Raw genomic sequence first — 20,627 nt, 5'->3', positions numbered from 1 at the left:
TCGTATTTGAGCGTCTCACCAGTACCTGAACCAGCATGCCCACAACACATTTCTTTATGGACCTTTCTTTGTGCAGGTTGAAACAGGAATGGGCCTTTCCTAAACTTGGAAACACATTGCTGTTGAACATATTGTATGCTATAGTGTAAAGATTTCCCTTAATCATATTCCTAAGCATATCAGACCTAAACCTGACAAGGGACAGCCCAAATCAAAAGTTATACATGCAAATTTACCCTAACTTTAACCATAACCAGTGCATGCTGACTCCAACCCCTACAACACTTCCTGTCTTACCTTTAACAAAAATGAAATCTTAGCCTAAATATTTAATTTAAAGTCCCCATAATGTGACTGTAAACTGATTTTTGTACCTCTCTGTGATTAATACAAATTGACATTACTCCTGCCCCTGGCCTCTACGTCCTACATCCCATGCAGTTGATTTCTGCAACATTCCACAATCAACCCTCCTGACAGACATCTGGCTTAATTTGAATTTACATGAACAAATGGTAAAATACTCATTGCTCTCTGGGGTCTTTTTTATAATTTCTGCCAGAAAGCAATATTTCACTTTACTACTATGCAGAGAGAGGAATATTGGAAAAGGGGGGAGCTTGGCAAAATTGAACATTGCTCTCTTTCTCAATTAGAATCGCACACTTGTGGGACAACTTGTTTCAATATTGCTTAACGTCAAACTTTGACTCGAGTGGAGACGTTTCTCATTTCTGTCTTTTAATTTTCTTTTTCAATTTTGCAAATGGGATAGATATTGACTTTGGAGGGGCAGCTGCAGGGAGTAGTGATCATTCTTCCCTGAGTTAAGATGCCCAGCAGCTGCCTTGACTTTGAAAAAACATGGTAAAAAAACTTATTTCAGCTTTGCTGCGACAACAAACGCTTAAAATGTTGGTTAAAGATTATTACACAGCTGTAGGGTACGTTAATCACTCAAGACTTTACTGATCGTCAACATTATCGGAAAGGAAGAAAACAACAGTGACTTTTTCCACAATTTCTAGTGTGACATCTTAGAATCAAAGTGGATTTTATTAGGATTTCTGACAGGGATGTGCACACATCCCCTTAAAATGAAAGTATGTATTTCCAAATTCTTGCAACAAATAAAAAATGCAAAGCAACCCTAACTTACAGTTAAGGTTAATCCAAATTATTTTTTAGCTTTCTGAGATGTCTGTACAACTTGACCCACTCTGTGGCCAGCTCAATTGATTTAGACACATTTCTTTTATTATTTGTGTGTGCATCTACAGTGTATCTAAAGTATTAGGTATATAGGGGCAGAATAAGGACATTATCACACTCTTCTAGACTCTCTTAAAACAGCTATGATGACACATCTTGCTAGAAGGCCAATAATCAGTGCAGCAGAAATCTGGCATGTTTGGCAGAAAAGAGAGGCTCATGACAGCAGACTGGAAGCTGCAAAATGTGCTGTGAAGGACTGAGAGCAAAAGACAAAAGATTATATATACTGATTAAATGAATATTTGAACTTATCAGCCATAATGTTAAGCTCTGTGTCTGCCAGAAAGCAGTCACAGCTTATCACCATCACTACTTTGAAGAATGGCTGAGAGCATTATACTGGCTTTTCAGCACGAACAACTGGACGACGTGTGAGGGTGAAGGGAACAGTGAATGGAGCCAAATACAAGCAAATTATCGAGGTCCGCTTGCTTTGCAGTGCCAAACACCTTAGACTGGTGCAACAGCCTATGTTCTGCTCGAACAATGACCTTAAGCATACAGTACAGTGAGATCAATACTGGAATGGCTGTAGAACAAAAGTAAGAAAAACCTTGAAATACTTGAAAAGCTGTGATATCACGTGAAACTTGCTGTTCATAAACACTGCGTATCTAACTTAACAGAGCTTTATTGAACTGCAAGATATTGTCGACTGGTAGCAAATCTAGCCGTTCCAAGCTGTTAGATGTATCCAAGACCCAAATCTGTAATTCCAGCCAGAGGGAAATCAAATGAAAACTCATCTGAATCTACTTATTGTGTCATTTTAAATCCTGCAGTTCAACTCACCTTTATTCGACACCTTTGAAGTGCAAGTTTTTTTTATTGCTTCTCTTTGTGTCCTCTAAAAATGTCTGTATCATACATAATTATATTTACCCTTCTCCCCATGCTCAAACTAAATTGTGTTTCAGTTTTATACCTTTGAAAATATCAAGTCTACATTGAATAATGATGCTACAAAAATCTGATTTTGCAGAGTTAAAGATTGATAGTGGCTTTTGTGCGGCTCAGTGCGGTCATTTAATAAGATTCGTTCTTTCATCTTTGTCGTACTGTTTATTTTATGGCCACAATATTGCTTTTTTTTTTATTAGGTTTTCATTTATATGGGAGTGGCATTTTCATAGTTCCAATGGGTTTTGTCAGTGATGTTCTGTATTGATTACTGTAATTTCAATGTTTTTACCTTTCCTAAGTGGAGATGCTGTTTGGGTTCAACTGTGACTGGTGCCTCTAGGGCCATTTTGTTGTATCAAAATTTTCCCGGGGGCGTCCTGGTGGCCTAGTGGTTATGACACACACCCTATAACATTAACAGTTCAATTCCAGCTCGGGACCTTTGCTGCATGTCATAACCCCCTTTTTCTCTCTCTCTCTCCCATTGTTTTCTGTCTATATCCACATTATCTATATCTAATAAAGGCAAAAAAAATATATTACAAAAATATTACAAAGAAAAAAACCCTGGTCTGTTAAGCCACACAGGAAGGAGTTTACACACACGTATGAACTTGCACAAATTCTCCTACAGCTTTAGTGTAATTGTTCTGTAATTGCTGTTGGTTTGCTCAAGCTACCATCTTAAATTGCGTGGATTAGTCAATAAGCCAAGTGAACTAATAGAGTCTGCTCATTTACGCGTATCTGTCAACTGTGGAAGTTGTGTATTTGTCTGTGTGTGTGTGGTGGTTGTCTGAATCCTCTGCAAAGGGATTTTCTCTCCCTCTGGTCAGACTGTTGTGGTAATTTGTTGTTTGCTTGCAAGGCAGAAACTGCTTCTGCAGGAAGAACACCTTTGCTAAGTATCTAATTAACGAAACACATTCTCTTCTTCACAAATGCATATGCTGCTTATGTGTGCACAAGAGACCGTGGAAATGCATACACACATGCACACACACACACACACACACACACACACTGCAATAAATAACACACTAACTTTATTTGTCTCATTGTATGTCTTTCTTTCTTGTAGACGACATCAGGTGAGGACATGCGAGATTTTACCAAAGTGCTGAAGAACAAATTTCGATCGAAGAAGTACTTTGCCAAACATCCTCGGCTAGGTTACCTACCAGTCCAGACAGTTCTAGAGGGTGACAACATGGAAACGTAAGTAACACTTGAGTATCTATGAAACAGGTCAGTGCTCAAATCTGATTCGCAGAGGTACATTATAATCTCCATATTTACAGATTGATGTCTGGACCCAAAACAGAATCCACATGGTTTAGTTTTATGTCTATCATGCATCACAATGTCTTTCAGCTGTCTTAAAGTCACAGTAAAAGCGAAGTTAGGGCGTCTTTAGCGTTAGTAATTTCACATATGAGAGGGATTCAAATCAAATCCTTAAAATTTGATTGGGCGCTTGAAAGTGGGTGGCTTTGCGAAAACAGCACGATACGGAGCTCTAGTGAGTTAAAGAGGACTGCTGGCCTCCACACAGATCAAATTAGATTGATCGTGTTATATCTTGAGGAAGAGGATGAGGGAGAAATTAATAAATTAGAGCATAATCACGCTCTTAATGTTAAATGTAAAAGTATTTTCCAACACACCTCCTACTGCTCTACTAGGTTCCTACGAACCACAAGCTAATGGTCAAGTGTGGTGTTATATTATGGGCTAACTAATCGCCCCAAATCAACGCTAACTTTTTACAGGAAGAGAGAAGAGAGGGATTTAGCTATAAAAAAATACTTAGATTTTTTGGACTTATAACAAGAGATAGCTGAACAATTAACACAAGGAGACAGAATTAAAAGCTTGGCTTGGCTGCTTGTGACAAAATGCTTTAACTGTGTTTTAAAGTCGTAGTTCAGTGATTTAGAATTGCACGTTCATAACATTAGGGGACTTGCGAGAGACAGATTCAGATAAGCAGAGGCTGAGATATCTTTACTCCAGCTCCAAAAACCTTGGATCCTACACTTCCCAAAATGCAACGTGATAGCACCATTCGTTAGAACCTCCCTGCTTGGTAAAGTCAGTTCTCTCAAACTCCGTGCTCCCAGTTTGTAACTTTATAGTTACTCGAGTGGTAACACTTCAACGCTACAACAGCTTCTGCAGGCTGAGTAGGACTCCCCAAGACTGACTTTGACATGTAAAATTGTTGGAGTGCCCCTTTAAATGTATCTTACAGTCAAATCTCTCATTCTGTCATAAATATCTCACCCTACCCTCATACCCTCATATCCTCAGGTCACAGGTTATTAAAAGTCTCATGCCTGACACACACACACTCACTTATATGTGGGGAGTGTTAATTTTCCACTCAGTTTATGTGTTTATTTACCTGTCGGTCCAGTCTGTACCAGGTGTTGTCGCTGCACTGTAGATCTTCTGTCTGCAGCACCTGCCCCAGTGACTACGTCTGATTTATGTGCCTGCTCCTGGCAGCTGTAAATCCCCTGGAGAGCCGTTTAACTAGGCCCACATTATGCAGACGCCCCAGGCGGGCTCCTCATCCTATACACTGATTTGTGTCTGATTTGTGGCACCTTCGAATACTGGCCCACTTGCCCCGTGTGCTCCGAGACTGTCACTCCTTTTTTGTGTTTTCTACATTTTATCCATCTATCTATTGTCTTCCCACCTGTCAGTATTTCAGAGTTTTGTGGAATATGCTGTCACTCATTCACTCTTCATGTTACATTCTGACATTTACCGCTCATGCTGTCTTACTTTTGAACAGTGTAGTTTTGCATTTTGTAAGCACCAAAAACTCTCAAAGATGTTCATGCGGGCACTCAACAGTGACTCACCTGTTCACTTGTGATAGATTTTCCCCGACATCCAGTTGCACACAGTCACCTCTCAGATAGATTGCACTCCCTCTTTCATCCCTCCCATCCTTGCCTGTCCTCCTCCTCACCCTTGCCTCACTCCATTCTCACTTCCCTTCCTCTCTGAAAAATGACTCCTGCAGAGATGCCTGCCTGATAAATGCCTCTGAAAGGTAGAGGAATTGTGGTGAAACGCAGAGATCTTTTCATAATATGGCAGAAGGGAATGGAGACTTTAGGACTATTTCATGGTCATCATTTTCCCGTCTCTTTTACTGCATTAGGTCTCTGTTGTGAGCTGTGGGCTATCCACACGTTGCCACAGACATGAGTATGCTATAAACAGCTTTATGTGCAGAAATAAGCCTGAATGTGCAAATTTTCACTTTTGGACTGTCTGGCTCAAACATATGATCAGTGTTAAGAAATGCTTAGCATACAGCATTCATTTTAGACCTATATTGTCACAGTTCAGTGGCATTTGCCATCTCCATGTCACTAAAATTAATACCGTGGCCTAAATTGAAATAGATTTTTCTGTAATTGGAACAAGGTCTAGGTCCCTGCTTAAAAAGAGGAATTATACAGATTAGGTAAACATCAGAACATTTGCTGCCATGTTTGTTTTAATAAAAAAATATGATTGCTCCCAATTTTTCAACAAAAAAATATAGTATACGTAACATATTTTTATTTGTGTCTAATACAAATCTGATGAATCAGTAAATTGAAAAAAACAACTTACTAGTAATCCTGTATACCATGCTTAAAGATTTAAAGTATTCCAGTTTCTCGTGCTGTGTACAAAACATTAAGAGATTTCATTCTTTAAAAATTACCCCCAAACTTTTTTAATGCGTTGTCAGGCTCTATTGGTCGTCTTAACAAAGCAAACTTCTAAGAAGTAGTGATTTTTAAAGTACTGTAGCAGCTGAAGAGAAAATTAGATTGTCTGCTGTATAATTGCCCTCCCTAATGCACTCGCTTGGTGTCTCTCTCCTTTCCACTTTTGTATCATCATTTTTCTTTTTTAATTCCACCCACTCTGTTTCTTTCCACCTTGAGAGAGCAAAACACCACCTACTCTCACCTCCCACTTGTATCTTTGCTTCATTTCATGGCAGATAGGATTTTTGATTCGTCACAGCTATATTTGATAATGTGAAAGAACCATTCTAATGGTTTCCCACTCAATGTTGGTTTTTGCTTTTTACCCTACATAACCAGATAGAGTAGATGAATCTCTGCAGCATTAGGCCTTGCAGAGAGGTTAATAGGCTTGAACATAGATTTGAAAATTAGTGGCTTTATTTTTTTCCATAATCCAGTCTCAACAAAATAGTTTGATTGTGAATAAAACTCTCCTAGGTGCCTGGTAAGTCGCCTGATTTTTTGTTTCCAAATTGCTCACTGATGATGGTGGTGATAAACACCGTCTAAAGCTGGATTTATAGTCCAGGCGGCCCAAGAAAATTCGTTTGTAGTAAATAACACTCCTCTTAGGTGTCACTTAGATTACATGTTGCATGATTCTTTGCCTCCAAATTGTCCACTTGAATCATACACAGTACATACATCTACAGAATTAATATGTGCCCTCACAAAAGCATCTACACAAGACTCTCCTGTGTGTTACTTTAATATCCATGCTAAAGTTGAAAACAGGAGAATCTCTCTCAATCTGTAACTGTATCTTACACTCTCTCGCTCACTTACACATACACACACATGTTTCTCTTTCCAGCCCTCTAGCTGTCTTTCTGACAGATAGGTAGAGATGTCAGCATGCACAGATGGTCTTTTAGCCCTGACAGAGAAAACAGAGGACAGGGAGAGCCGAAAGAAGCAGTGCTAAATGTGACAGAGTGACATCCACACCATGATGGACTAAATTTATTTTTAGAAACCTTTTAGGGCATTATCACCAAAAATATAAACACATCAGCTCTTTTGGCAGTTTCTTCAGTTGTTCCTCAGTCAACGGTTCCAGGGATTTTAAAGTAGCCAGTGGGAAGCACAGTGCTCCAAGTCCTAAATTTGGTAGCTTTATTTGAGCTAGCTTCTAAAAACATGCCTTTCTACATGGGTTTTACACCTTGTGACTGGGTGTTTGTTGCTTAGCCAAGGTCTATTACCATTTGTTTACCCCAGGCATGACATTCAGCCTACTGGCTGAATTGACTATTGACATTGACTTTTATCTTGTAAAGACTTTGTTATAATGTCACCATCTTTATACTGATGGTGTGTTTGGAATTTTCTGTCTCATTGAGTTTGACTTACCCTGTGTGAGCTCATTCAGATCAGTGCCAAATCAAAAGGCAAAGATAGACGGGGTGCTGGTAGCTCACCTGGTAGAGTGCATACCCACAAGGCTCAGTCCTTACCACAGTGGCCGCTTGGCATTCCCCCCCGTGTCTCTCGTCTCGTCTAAAGGCAAAAAACTTTTAGCACCAGTGGAAGTGAAATGTGAACAGGGCTCTGCTCTGCACCCTGTTTTTGTACTTCAGCAGGCACAACAAGCCTTCCATCCAAACACACTCATTACCACATTTTTCAAATACTCCCAAGGTCTCTGCTGTTGTGGTTTCTCCTCTCCCTACCTTTCCTTCACTCATTTTTTTCTCATGCTTCATTTCCAATTTCTTCTCTCTCCCTCCCTCTCTGTTACATTGACTTGTGTTTATGTCTTCACTACAAACTACTTCTTGTCAAGAACATCCATCTGAAGGTTAAGTTATGCCATTGTATGTGGATCAGAAGAATTTAGTTGAAAGGAAAAACATCTTCACTCTACAAAGCTATCAGTTTTTGGCAAAGATAAAAACTGACATCACTCTCCTGAAAAACAAAATGAGCACACTGACTGTTTCCTTTTGGCAAAGATGTCGGTGACGGCGCGTAAAATGCCGCACCAAGGGCGTGTAAAATGCCGCACTGGCAGCTCTGAATAGTTAGCTCAGTCTGCCCTGTTGACCTCGATCTGTTTTTCCCTGACTGTCTCCCTTTTTCTCTCGTCTTCGTCTGAATCCCCTGCTACATTTCAAATTCTCCCCGCAGCTACAGAAGTGTGACTACACTGGCTGCCCTGCTGTGAGAAATATAACCACCAAGCGTCACGTCTCCCTCTGAATTTCCCTTCTTTATTGTGGGAACAAAAGTGCGAGGCGGAAGAATGTCAACCTCAGCTGTTATCTTACCAATTTCTAGCCAGCCTCCTCCGTGAAAACAACACCTTTCTTTGTCTGTTTGAGATTAGAGGGTGTCCCATTTGTTTACAAATAACAATTTATCCTCTGCGTCTCTAAGAATAGCTGCAATTATCACGAACAAGAAACCAGAAACTTTAAAAGACTTTATGACATCCAAGACACATGCCTCCAGCATCCTGGTTTGTCACATTTTATTTCCCAAAACTCTAATGACCAGTAGCTTCATTTGCTGCATTCTTATACATCAAATTTATCTTTAAACTAGAAAATAGGTTCTGTATATGTTTTTGCTGGAATGCTATTTCAGTAAATCCTGCTGGAAATAAATGAGAAAAGGGAATGAATTTGGGCCAAATCATTCTGTATACAGGAGGATTTGTAAAAACCAATTAAATGAAATATGTGTGACAGCGGCAAAGTCTACTGACATAATCAACCCCTTTTTGTGCGAGCTTTCACAAACACAACCTGGGTATATTACAGTGTGCTGACAGGTCCACTCGACCATCTTGATCTTTTCAAAACTGACTGTCAACCTACACATTTTCTGTGTCACATGTCTATTTTGAAGCAGGTTTTAGATTATGTCACGGGGGATAGTCACAACCACATGTGGTGTATATATTGGTGACTGTTGAGTCCAGCCACTCAGCTGCTGGACAGACTTTTTCTTTCACTTCTTCCTCGAGCTGTTGTGTTTTTGTTTCTGACCCTGAAATATTTTGTGGTACCTTAACTCCCCCTCCCTCCTTCCTTCCCTCCTTCCCTCCGATCCTCTTACAGTCCCGTCACCCTCATCAGCATGTGTCCGGAGCAGTATGAGTGAGTATCTACGCCACCAGCAACAGCACCTTGTCTCCAGACTGGAATGCCTTTTAACGACACCTCCTTTACTGCCTTCTCTCCTCACTCACCTACCCTTAAGTTCTCACTCCAACTAAACCATGGCTGCACTGCATGTTGCCTGCCTGCCTGCCTGCCTGATTCACTGGCTGAACATGCAACCAGAAAAACTCACCCACTGTCTCCTTACTGTCACCTTCTTCTCCTCTCTAAAGCATCCAACTAGCATTCAGTTGCTCATCCCAGCAGCGGCTGTCAAAAACCATCCAACCGCTCCGTAGATCATCCAGCTCTCCTATTTCTCTTTCTAGGATAATCAGATTTGTTTTCTAGGTGATGTTGTGAAGGGCCATTAGGTTCTGTGTATGCCTGTGTGTGTGTGTGTGTGTGTGTGTGTGTGTGTGTGTGTGTGTGTGTGTGTGTGCACGAGCATGTGCCTGTGAATCTCTGTGTGTTAATGAGGTGGTGTGAGCATGCTGAATCTCATTCATCTCCATTACCCCATTCATTTCCAGGCTGTCCCAGTCACCTCAGCTCTCTCATGATGACACCCACTCCAGGATAGAGCAGTATGCCAGCAGGTACGCATTGCATTCTCCAGTCATCATCTCAGATGCCACAAAGCACACAAATAAAGAATTGATAACTGCATTTAAATGTTGCACACTTAAAAACCTTCATTATAGAATGAGAAACACACTTTTAAAGGACCTTACCAGTGTTTTTCAAGTTTTAGCTTATTTAATAAAAGGAGCACTTGCCTTCAGTCTGTACTTACAATGCATCACTATGCAACAGTAATCTTTCTTTGGATGGACAATGATTCAGATTCTTAACCAAATCAAATCTTGATACAATGATTTTAAGAGATAAATGGAAACCAGTTGCTGCCTGGAAGTGATGGAAAATCACATTAAAATGAAAAATACTATATTGTGCTTTGTAAAAGGGTCAACAAAAATGTAGAATATATGGATGTGATTTGCAGTAAATTAAATAAAAATCAAATGAAAACCAAAAACATCATCATCACTAGTGCAAAAAATAGTGCAATGTTTTAAGGAAGTATTTAAAGTATTGTTGAACTGTTATAATTCATTAGACTGTATAGTAAAGCTTCCAGGAAATCATATAAATCCAAAATATATTGAATGTCTTGATTAGTTGCTCCTGTGTTTCTAGAAGAGGAGACGTTTCTTGTGGAAAACAGCCTTTTGCTATTTATTCTCACTACACTATGAAACAGGTCTCAAACTGACACTTTTAGGTCAGAATAAAACAAACACATTCTGCCAATATCTATCAAAGAATCCTATTACTTATTTTGTGAATATGAACTTGCTCTATTGAGCTGGGACATCATAAAGACAGAAAGAAGGAAATAGCATGTTTACCACTAAATGTGAGGAGAGAACAAAAAGCATTTTGCCCTCATTTATGTTTAAAAGTGTCATTTTGAAACCTATTTCATCATGCAATTATAGACAAATGAGAAAAGCAAAAATGTTCTCCAGTTTCCCCTCAGACCGCACCAGAGCAACTGATAAACACAATTGACAATATCTGGATTTGTGCAATGGCCAGGAATCTGTATATATAAATGCTCTACAAAAGTCCAGTGTAACTTTAAATAGTAAATCATTAATGTCAGCCTGAATTTTTTAATATATACATAATGGAAAACACTGCTTCTCTAGGTATTTTATAAACCTTGAGTGCAGTGGAAATATGCTGTTGTGGCAAGTGTCATTATCTTTTAGTAGTTTTATTGGTTGGTGTCAGGGAAGGTACAAACAACAATAATCATACAAAAACTTTTGAACATTGTGTATCTGCTTTTTATTTTGTGGTGTTTCGCATACATACAATGTCAAATGACTGTCAAAGTCTGCACGGTGAGTGAACATGCAGACACCCACCTCTTTGGATGGTGACATTATGGATTTGCTGCTGAGATCAGAGTAGCAACAGATCGTCCCGATAGCTGTTTTCAGCCGCCCACTTCAAACGATACATCAACACACCCATGTACACAGCGTGTAAGCTGCAGTTGATCATTACCAAACTAATGTTCTGCTGCACTGAGATTGAAAACCTGTCATGTTGGATTTTAAGATAATTCTGAATATTAAGATCCCACACTTGCACAAATCCCATCTTGCCCCTTGATTTAATCTTTAATCAGTCCAAAGTTTATCTTCTCTAAAGCGGACATGGGTTATGTGTGTCAAAACAGAACCCAGCGTATCCTTCCACGCCAAGCTTTAATCATGAAGGGTCTTCTGATGCAGCGCTGCTCTGTCTAGCCTGTGTAGCCTTCCATTGGTCACACACCATTAACCTTCGCTCAGTGTTTCTGACTGCATTGTTTTATCAGATATGAGACAGACATGAGCCTTGTGAATTACAATTTTAACTGAAATATTTACACTGACATTGTAGATTATAGTGTAGCTTATAGATTTGCATGGACAAATGCACACAATGATGAGATTTCACCAGCGGAGTTAGAACTTTAAATACCTCCCTCTATGCATATTCTGTCATAGTTCAATTTCATCATTCATGTTCTTAATCTGCTGGGCAACAATGCTGCTGGTTGTGCACAGATATACTAGACCATACTGTAGTCTGTGCATGCACAAAGTTGCATTTGGTCATAACTTAGGTCATTTGTCATTTAACCCGCATGGAGACTTCACTACATTCTTTGAATTTTAATTGGTGTGCTACTGTGGCGTTGAGATCCTCATTTGTTGACATCAGTGTTCTGCATTTTGATGAGATGGTGACTGCGTTTAAATGCTTCAGTTTTAACTGGTAATTTAAGTTTCAGTCACTGATGAGGGTTTCTTTCTCAGGTTGGCCCAGATGGAACGCTCCAACGGCTCTCTGCCCACAGACAGCAGTTCAGCCACAGGAAGCATGTAAGTCACCATTGGTCATTTCCAATATTTTTACACATTTCTAAAATTTCAATTAACATGATTAAACATTTCCATCAAAACATGCTTTCACAGATGTTCTTTTCCAGTTGCTGTACATATTCATACAAAAATCTCTAATGCATTCGAACCAACAACAACAAACTTTGGTCTAAAATCGTTAAAATGTTGTTCCATGTTTGTTGATATTTGATTTCATTATAACGCTGAGACATCTTCCTGTGCACTGATTAGCCCAAAAACTTGCGTTCTCTGCTTTCTGTGTGTCAAAGCCAGCCAAAGAAATAACAAGGTGGCTTTCCACATTCTTTAAAAGAGATCAAGAGAGAGTGTGTGAGAATTGAGAATGGTTTTGAGAGAGCAAAAGAAGCGTGGAGTGAGGGGAAAAAGACAATGGGATGTGGTTGAGTACAGTGGGAAGGACAGGAGAAATGTAATGGATTGGAGTGCCAACAATGAGAAGTGAGAGTGATTCGTTTCAGGATCTCTGATAACGACCAGTTATCTTTGAACAGAGGAGATGAGAACATGGCAAACTTGAAAAAGAAGAAATCACAAAAGGAGCTTCTGATGAGAAGCACGAGCGCTGAAGTTTCTGATAGTGTGTGTGCGTGCTTGTGTCTGCGTGTGAAGGCATGTGTATGTCTTCTGCAGGTCATTTGAGTTGAAGGGGCGTATTTGTCCCTTTTCCTAACTGAGATCCTAATCGGGGGAATGAGCTCTTGAGGTTCAAATGCCCTCTGAGTTCATGGACACACTAACACATGTGTTCAAACAGAAACACACACATAGGCACACACTTGTCACTGTGTTCTTGTCTTTGGCGGGAAATTACTGTCCGTTCTGTTCGTTCCTGTTTTGATAAGACACTTGTAGATCTCAAGATTTCCCAGATCATAGATCATCATCATAGATTAGGAAATTAGCAATGTGTGTGTATGCATGTGTGAAATGAGTTTGTGCATGAGAATGTAACAGATACTGTACAGAGAGGGTGCAGAAGGTTTTTTTTATCTCAACAACAATTTCAAGTAGCACAAAGACAAAAATCTACTTTCTTAAACAAGAGTATTTTCAGAAGTGTTGAAAAGTGTGCACCTGGAGAGCAAAGAGATCCCCTGTATGGCAGACAGGAAAAACAAGTTTACAGTACAGAGTATTACAGCACAATAATGAAAAGGCACATGGGAAGATGGTTAAAACCTTTGAGAATCTTGAGTGAAGATGAAGTGAAGCATCAAGCGTCATTCTGTTGTAGGTTGCATTCCCTGCTGATGTGCGTGCATTGTGTGGACCACTGCTCCCACACTTCACCTTCATCTGAACCTGCCGTGTAGAATAGTGGTTTTAGGAACAGAAGGTGTTTGATTGAAGACTCCCAAAAGATCTCTCTGCTTTTCGACTGATCAATAGAAGGATAGAAGAATAGAAAGACAAAAAGTGTTGGTGAACAGGAGAAGGTGGAAACAGAGGTGGATTTATTTTCCTCTCAGAGCTTTCATAATGCAGGACAAACACATTATCCCCACTCCTCCTCGCTTCTTTGTGCTTTGTACTCGGGCTTATTTAAGAGAAGAAGCCATTATCTTTGCCAGCTCGGAAACAACACTGACACTCGTACACAGAAGTGTGTGGAGAGCTAATGAGGTGAGGAAGATGATGGTTTGATGAAGGCTAATGGGTTTAACAGCGGAGGGAAAAACACCCACCAGGGCACATTTAGAATATAATCATAGTTCTTGTGCTTTCACTCACTTTTACATTGGTGTCATTTCTGTAAGATTTGCATTCAGCTTTGCTACAAAACAACAACAGCCACAACTGTGAAGATAAAAAGTGCACAATCCTCCAAGAAAAAGGAAATTTAAATGCCTATCACAACCAATACTAGAACTAGTGCATTTTTCCAGTACACATCTTTAACAAGAATGGCTTTGTACTTATCAGCATGGAGCACAATATAGCGCCCAGGGTGTGCAATGCATACTTTAAATTTCAAGACAAAAACATCCTTTTTTGATCTAATGTACATTTTTTGTAATGCAAAGCTGAATGTGGTTATTATTCTAAATACAATTAATAACCAAGCTTGCAAGCTATTGCAGTCTGAACAGTACCACTAATTAGGAATCCAATTTGTCTGCTGTTGTAGATTATTATTGGTGGTTTTGTGGAGGATAATTACCTTATTTGAATGGATTCCCCCACATATAGGCTATTCATTTTGACTAATAGTTAAGTAATGTTGAGATCTTTGTGATGAAAATTGGTACTTGAGAAAACAGTCATCATTACAGCCAGCTTAATTTCCTAAAAAATACTTTTAGAATACAGTTAATGTACATTCAAGGTTTTTTGCAAGTCTGCTGTGTCATAAGTGTGATCAGTGAGAACGGTCAACTAAATGTTTCTGTGCTGCAAAAAATGTTATTCACATTAGTTGTGAATGAAGTATGGGCTGTTTTTAAAAGGCCAGAATCAGCCAGTAACCCTGTTTTTATACACCAATGTGTCCATCAAGCCCTACGTTTAAGCAGAAAGTAACTTTGAAATCCTGTGTAAAAATAGATACAACTAAAGTAAAACAGCCCACTCAGCCATATCTCTTCTCAAAAGAAGAAGCTGTACATTGTGTTGTCAGAATTCTCAGCTACGAATTAACTCTCCTTCCTCTTCATTTTTAATGCCTTTGGTGTGGAGTGGTTGATTGTCTTTCCGCTCTTTTTTTGTAAGATTTATTCTTATTTCCGCCTACAGCTGATTTCACCCAAGCCTCTTTGTCTATCACACCACTCCATCTGGTTGTTTGTGAGGACACACACACACCCCCACAGAAATTATCTCCACGCTTGACATGATAGTAGAAGGTGCCTTCTTGGCAGTGTTTGAGCTTAGGAAAACATGCATAGTGTAACATGGATGACTGCATTTGTCAATTACATGCATGTTTGGCTTTTGGCTTGTATTTTCGGATCGTTCAAAGCCCGCAAACACTGATTTGGACTAGCTGCCAGCTGTGCAGTGATATTAATAATTAGTATGTGTGTGTGTGTGTGTGAGAGAGAGCTCTAGAGATAAAGTGTGTGTGTGTGTGTGTGTGTGTGTGTGTGCATGTGGCTTCAGTGCTTGTGTAATTTTTGTCCTGCATTGCTTTTATCTAAAAGGGAATCCTTAATTAGGAAGTCGGTGTTGCGTATTTTGTCTGACCTCCAGCCAAAGCACAATGTTGTCATCGATGCCTTGGTACGTCACGAGACTCCCCGCTACCCTTTTTTCGCCTTGCTTTTTTGTTTGGTTATCTCTCGCTTTCCAGTCTCTCCCCCAGTGCTGTCCCTTTTTCTTGTCTTTTGATATTTAGCCCTTTTTTCTTGTCCCTCTCCCCAGTTCTTCTAGCCCTTTTCTTTTTAAATCTCCTTTCATCATACCCTGTCCTCCCCTCTTTCTCTTCTCTTCCTTTCATCATTTTTAGTTGTAGTCTCATCATGTTTTACTTTTGGGCCCAGGCAAACTTCAGATTGAACACTAAGCACAGAGGTAAACATTGAAATATTTTATTTTTTTGAAGCCCTGCATCATAAACAATACACCTCCAGTAAATGACGACGCTGGACTATACTTTGATCAATCAATATGTGGAGCTTCCACAGAAGGCAAGGTTTTAACATCTCACCTGAGGGGAGGAATAAAAGACTCTATTCTTTTTCTCTCGTATTCCTGATATCCATGTTTCTCTTTCTCCTGTTTCCCTCCATCTTTATCACTCACTGTTTCTCTCTGAGCTCAGTCTAGGCAGCTGATAGCACTATTCAGCTTTAGAGGAGCTGCTTGCTTTGTGATATGTTAGCTAGGCATCAGGCCCGGGGACTATTGTTGTTGGGTAAAGACTGTAAAAGTCCCCTCAGCCGTGTCCTCGTTCACCCTCACCAAGCACGGCACTCATATTCACAATGCATTGCAGCTAATAGCCTCTGCATTCATCGCCATTATTCACATTTAATTCTTCTCCCTCACTGCTGCTCTCTTCCTCTATCATCTCTTTCTTCTCTGTGTTCCTTCCTCTTCAACCAGCACCACACTGCCAGGGCCTCCAGTCCTTTCACTGCACTTCCTCTTTCTCCCAATATTCCAGAGCAGGTGGTTTGTGAGCCAGCTCTACCCCCTGTAGTCCCCATTTCCACACGTAATGATCCGCTTCCTGCTGTCCTCTGGGCTCCCCCTGCCAGCCATAATGTCCTGCTGCAGCTTCCTGTTGCCAGGGACCTGGCTAATTGGTCACTCCGTTTGTGCTGGACCCCTGTCCTCCTTACCCCAGCAGTCAACACTGCCACCAATTTTCAAGTTTGTCACCAGGAACTAAGCCTTTCTTCATCATCCCTGTCTCCCTTGTCACAGCATACCCATATTTCAAGGAGAAATGTGTGTGTGTGTGTGTGTGTGTGTGTGTTGGTATATTGCTACATGTTGCAGCAGTGGCAGTGTGAAATTCAACATCCTGTCTCTGCCAGCTTTCTCTTTGTCATTTATCAGTAACTCAGCAGTTTCAGGATGGCTTCAGTCTGCACATTGGAGTGAAATTGATGAATAACTATGTATATGTGGTTTCAGTCGTAGTCATCTGGACACTGTTTTCAGAATCAGGACGTTTCGGCTCCCATCCGGAAGTCATTCTCAATTTGATTGAGAATGACTGGACGAATGAGGGACACCGTCCTACGTATATGTGTGCATGCATAAAACGAAACACTAGAAAAGTTAGATTTGTGTAAAAAAAGTAAAAGTAAAGGCTGTATAAAGAACATTTGGAAGGAACTGTATAAAAGAAAAAGGCAAGGACAAGCTACTGGGGACAGGAGGTAAAGAAACAGTGGAATAAACATTTCTTTAATTGAATGTGCAGAAAGGTTCAAAACATATTGAGGTCCCTGTTTAGAAAGTTTGTTCATGTCTCTTTTATCATTAGTGCCTTTCTTTTAAGCAAAATATATGACAAGGTTGAACTTGACAAATCCCATTCTTAAAGAAAAGAACGCTCTAAACTTAGGCTACAAATCACACAAGCAGCTTAGGCTGATTAATGACTGAAACCTTTTTTCTTCAGCGTACATGGAAGGCTACTGGCTTGGCCAATTGGTCCTTAAATGAGGTGAAAGAGGTGAAAGCCTCATTCTGTTTAGCTTTCATTAGCTATCCGCTCGCCTCAGTCCTTGGTCATGAAATAGTATAATTCATGTCATCTCTGAGAAAGAGCAAGTTTCCTATTTGTAACCTCTCTTACTATACATGTGGTAATAATGGCATTTTGGATATTTTCTGAATACTCATTTATTGTCTTCTATGGTGAAATTCAAGGGTGTCTTATGTAAAACCTGAGATATTTCAGTTTGCCAGCTTGCTCTACAGAGCGTATTTGATTGACTTACTCATTATAGTTAAGGATTATGCACTCAGTTATGGTCTGGCCCTGATAAGAGTGTGTGTGAACTAAGTTTATAGCAAGTAACTGTGTATTTTAAATGGTGCCAAGAGTGCCTGCCTGGATATCACTGACTGAAGTGTGGCTTAAAGCACAGCACAGTTTTTAGCTCATAGAGGTCAGTTCAGTATTCTGTCACGACACATAAAGCAAATAAAGAACAGCTCCAAAAACCCAAATGAATGCTGATTCTTGATTTTCATGTCATGGTCGTTGCTATTGGTGATGTAAAGGAAATTGCACCTACCTAAACTAAATTACCTGCCTTTTAATTGGTCTAATGGGTTTTTAGGCAGATTGAAATACCGTATCTATCGATTTAATATGATCAAACCAACCCACCATAGTTAACATAGTTGTGCACATACACAGTTTTTCTGTGCACTGATGGATTAGAAATGACATTTCAGGTTTGCTCACTTTTGTTTTTACTTTCAAATTAAGTAGATTTGATAATCTGGCCATATTGTTGGTTTATTTCAAAACCTGTCTGATTGCCTGCACACCTGTGTTTTGTTTCCCTGTTGGACCCAGATCTCAGCAAGTAGTATGATGAGTAAAATGTTGTCACAACCGATAGAAGCAATGGCCAAAGCTGCAAAAATAACCCACATTGTGATAAAAAAAAATAGTTCTATCTATAGTATATATTATTATAAGTACTAGAAGTGTATATATAGTAAATATTTTTGTTCTTATAGTCCAGATATATTCTTTTATCTAAAAGGGAATCCTTACATAACTGTAGGATATTAATGTCACAGAATGACAGCCTCAGCACTGCTAGATATTTGGACAGGCTGAATCCATAAAAAAAAAAAAGCCGCAATAAAGTCAGTAGTGGATAGAAAGCCACATGTGGAGCCACCATGCCACTAAACTTTCTCAGCCAAACTCCATTTCAAGCTATCAAACGGGCTCTGGAAATGACATTCACTTTAGCAATGGAAAGGACTTTTATATAACAGTCTGCCATCTTTTTTTGTGTGTGTGGTTGTCAGGTTTTAGTCTTCAAGGCTCAGGTTGTGTTTCAGAAGGAAGGTGACAGCTGGGCTTTGGCAAGACCTGCCACCCCCTTTCAGATCACTGAGATAGCACATAAAGAGACGGACACGTACACACACATACAGATACACAACAGCAGACACCTGCAGCAATTTCTCCTTCCCTCCCTCCATATCTTTCCATCTGTCTGCCAGGTTCCTTCTCTTCTCTGCTCCCTCCATCTCCTCACAGCCCTCCCTTATTCCAGTTATCAGATAGATAGACTGACACCACAGATTGTGGGGCTTACAGCAAAGCAGACATACAATAGCTGAAGATCTTATATATATATTATGGCAGCTACCACAATCTTTGTTTAGATTAGGTGCTTGGAAGCTGCAGTTTTTATTTGTATTTACAGTAAGCTGGCTTTTTTCTCAGTGCATTTGTTACCACCTTAGGCTATTTGTTGTCCTCTGACAGTGATTCGTGAAAGAAGACAATTAAACACTGTAGTGGCATCAGTTCAGCAACTTTACTGGTCCAATGATATTGTGCCAACCCTGCACTTCATTGGTGCAGGGTTGGCACCCCATCTACAGGGTTGCAGTTCAGCTTCATCTTTGTTCAAATGTAGAGATCTTCTCTGTCCTATGAAGCCAAAAGGCAGCAGCCAAATATTTGATCAAAATGGATTTAAGACTGGAATCAGAATTTTTGGCATTTGTTTTGACATATAAAATATTACTATGCCCTAGAAATCATTTACAGTTTTCCTGAAAACAGCATATAAAATTGTCACAACTAATGCTAAAGCAGAAAAAGCTATATCAAGTGAAAGCTAGCAGGGGACATAGCCACAACTAAAACTAAACTAAAAGTAAATGTACTCACTGATTTTTCCTTAGCTGTAATTCTAAGGAAGTAAGGAGTAAAGGTAACTAGCTTAGCAGAGCAACAGTTACTGCCATCTCAGCTTCTGACTTCACTGGAATTTATGCAATTTGGTGTAGATGAGCTACCTTTAAATCTCTTGTTTAAATGTATTCAGTTAAAGATTAATTAATTATTGATGTCAGTTTATTGTTATTAATTGTAGACAGACTAGCAAAACAGACATTTCATCGCTATAATTATGGACTGTAATTAATCAGTAATGTGTTTATTTCCTTTTGGAAAAAAATAACTAGTTTGAATAGACAGGAATGGTGAGAGAACAGATTTTTGTAGATACTGTTTTCTCAGTATCTGCATTTTTTACTGTAGGTCTTATGTAGTTTCTGTGGCAGTTAATGTAGGTTCTTAATCAGCCTAAACAGGTGTTAAATGAAAGAATTACACACATTCATTCAACTTTAAACAATTTTTCTCAGTCTCACTGCTTCTGTTGTTACCGCTCTCTGCCTTTGTAGAGCAGTACTGTGTTATATGGTAATTTCCAAGCATCCATTCCGAACATAATGATTTGCTATGAGTAGTTACCATAATTCTTTTAGACTGCAAACATTTTTTTCAGTTGTACATCGTTCAAGTCCTCCCTAACTGAACAGAAGGTGAATTGAATTGACTAACAGGAACAAGATGTTTGGGCTCCTCACTCATCACATGACTCCACACTCACTTCCACAGGGACGACGAGCATGCCCTGATCCTGCAGTACTGTCAGACGCTGGGAGGGGAGGGCTCCCCCTGCAGTCAGCCCCAGAGTCCTGCCCAGATCCTACAGGCCGTAGAGAGGGAAGAACGAGGCGAGCTGGAGCGGATCATAGCACGTCTGGAGGAGGAGCAGAGGTAAAGCATTAGAAATGTCTGTTAAAGAAACCTGAGAGAATTCAGTGTGGAAAGAGGTTGGTTAAGACCCAAAATATAGGGAGGATATCGCTTATGTTTGGACAATCTTCTTAAGATGCACAATCATCTTTTCTTTTCTTAGTCGCGCTTATGTTTACTCACAGCTTCTTGGCGTCATTCGAGTACATGTGCTCATTGTCACACTCCAGTGCACAATGCATAAACATACACACACTTCCTGTACCCCCAGTCTGTCTTACATGCCAAGTCCTTCCCCGGTTTGATTAGTAAATGGAGATGGCTT

General features: G+C 39.8%; 1 protein-coding gene across 11 annotated transcripts in view; it reads left to right on the top strand.

Annotated features, from left to right (window-relative positions):
* The window catches only part of utrn (utrophin), a 184,936-nt gene that overhangs the window by 153,161 nt on the left and 11,148 nt on the right, over positions 1-20,627 (top strand). For 8 of the 11 annotated variants that reach the window (XM_044169396.1, XM_044169405.1, XM_044169400.1 and 5 more), the window contains 5 exons: positions 3,260-3,396; positions 9,071-9,109; positions 9,646-9,711; positions 11,992-12,057; positions 20,162-20,323. In XM_044169396.1, the coding sequence (XP_044025331.1) occupies positions 3,260-3,396; positions 9,071-9,109; positions 9,646-9,711; positions 11,992-12,057; positions 20,162-20,323 (470 nt within the window). Of the gene's footprint in view, positions 1-3,259; positions 3,397-9,070; positions 9,110-9,212; positions 9,603-9,645; positions 9,712-11,991; positions 12,058-20,161; positions 20,324-20,627 lie in introns of those variants that run through there. The other 3 variants (XM_044169399.1, XM_044169397.1, XM_044169402.1) reach the window with 3 other exon arrangements.

This window comes from Siniperca chuatsi, linkage group LG16 (assembly GCF_020085105.1).
Source record: "Siniperca chuatsi isolate FFG_IHB_CAS linkage group LG16, ASM2008510v1, whole genome shotgun sequence".
In the NCBI taxonomy this organism is placed as follows: Eukaryota; Metazoa; Chordata; class Actinopteri; order Centrarchiformes; family Sinipercidae; genus Siniperca; species Siniperca chuatsi.
Note: the sequence above shows the minus strand (reverse complement) of the source record. Positions and strands in the feature narration are given on the sequence as shown.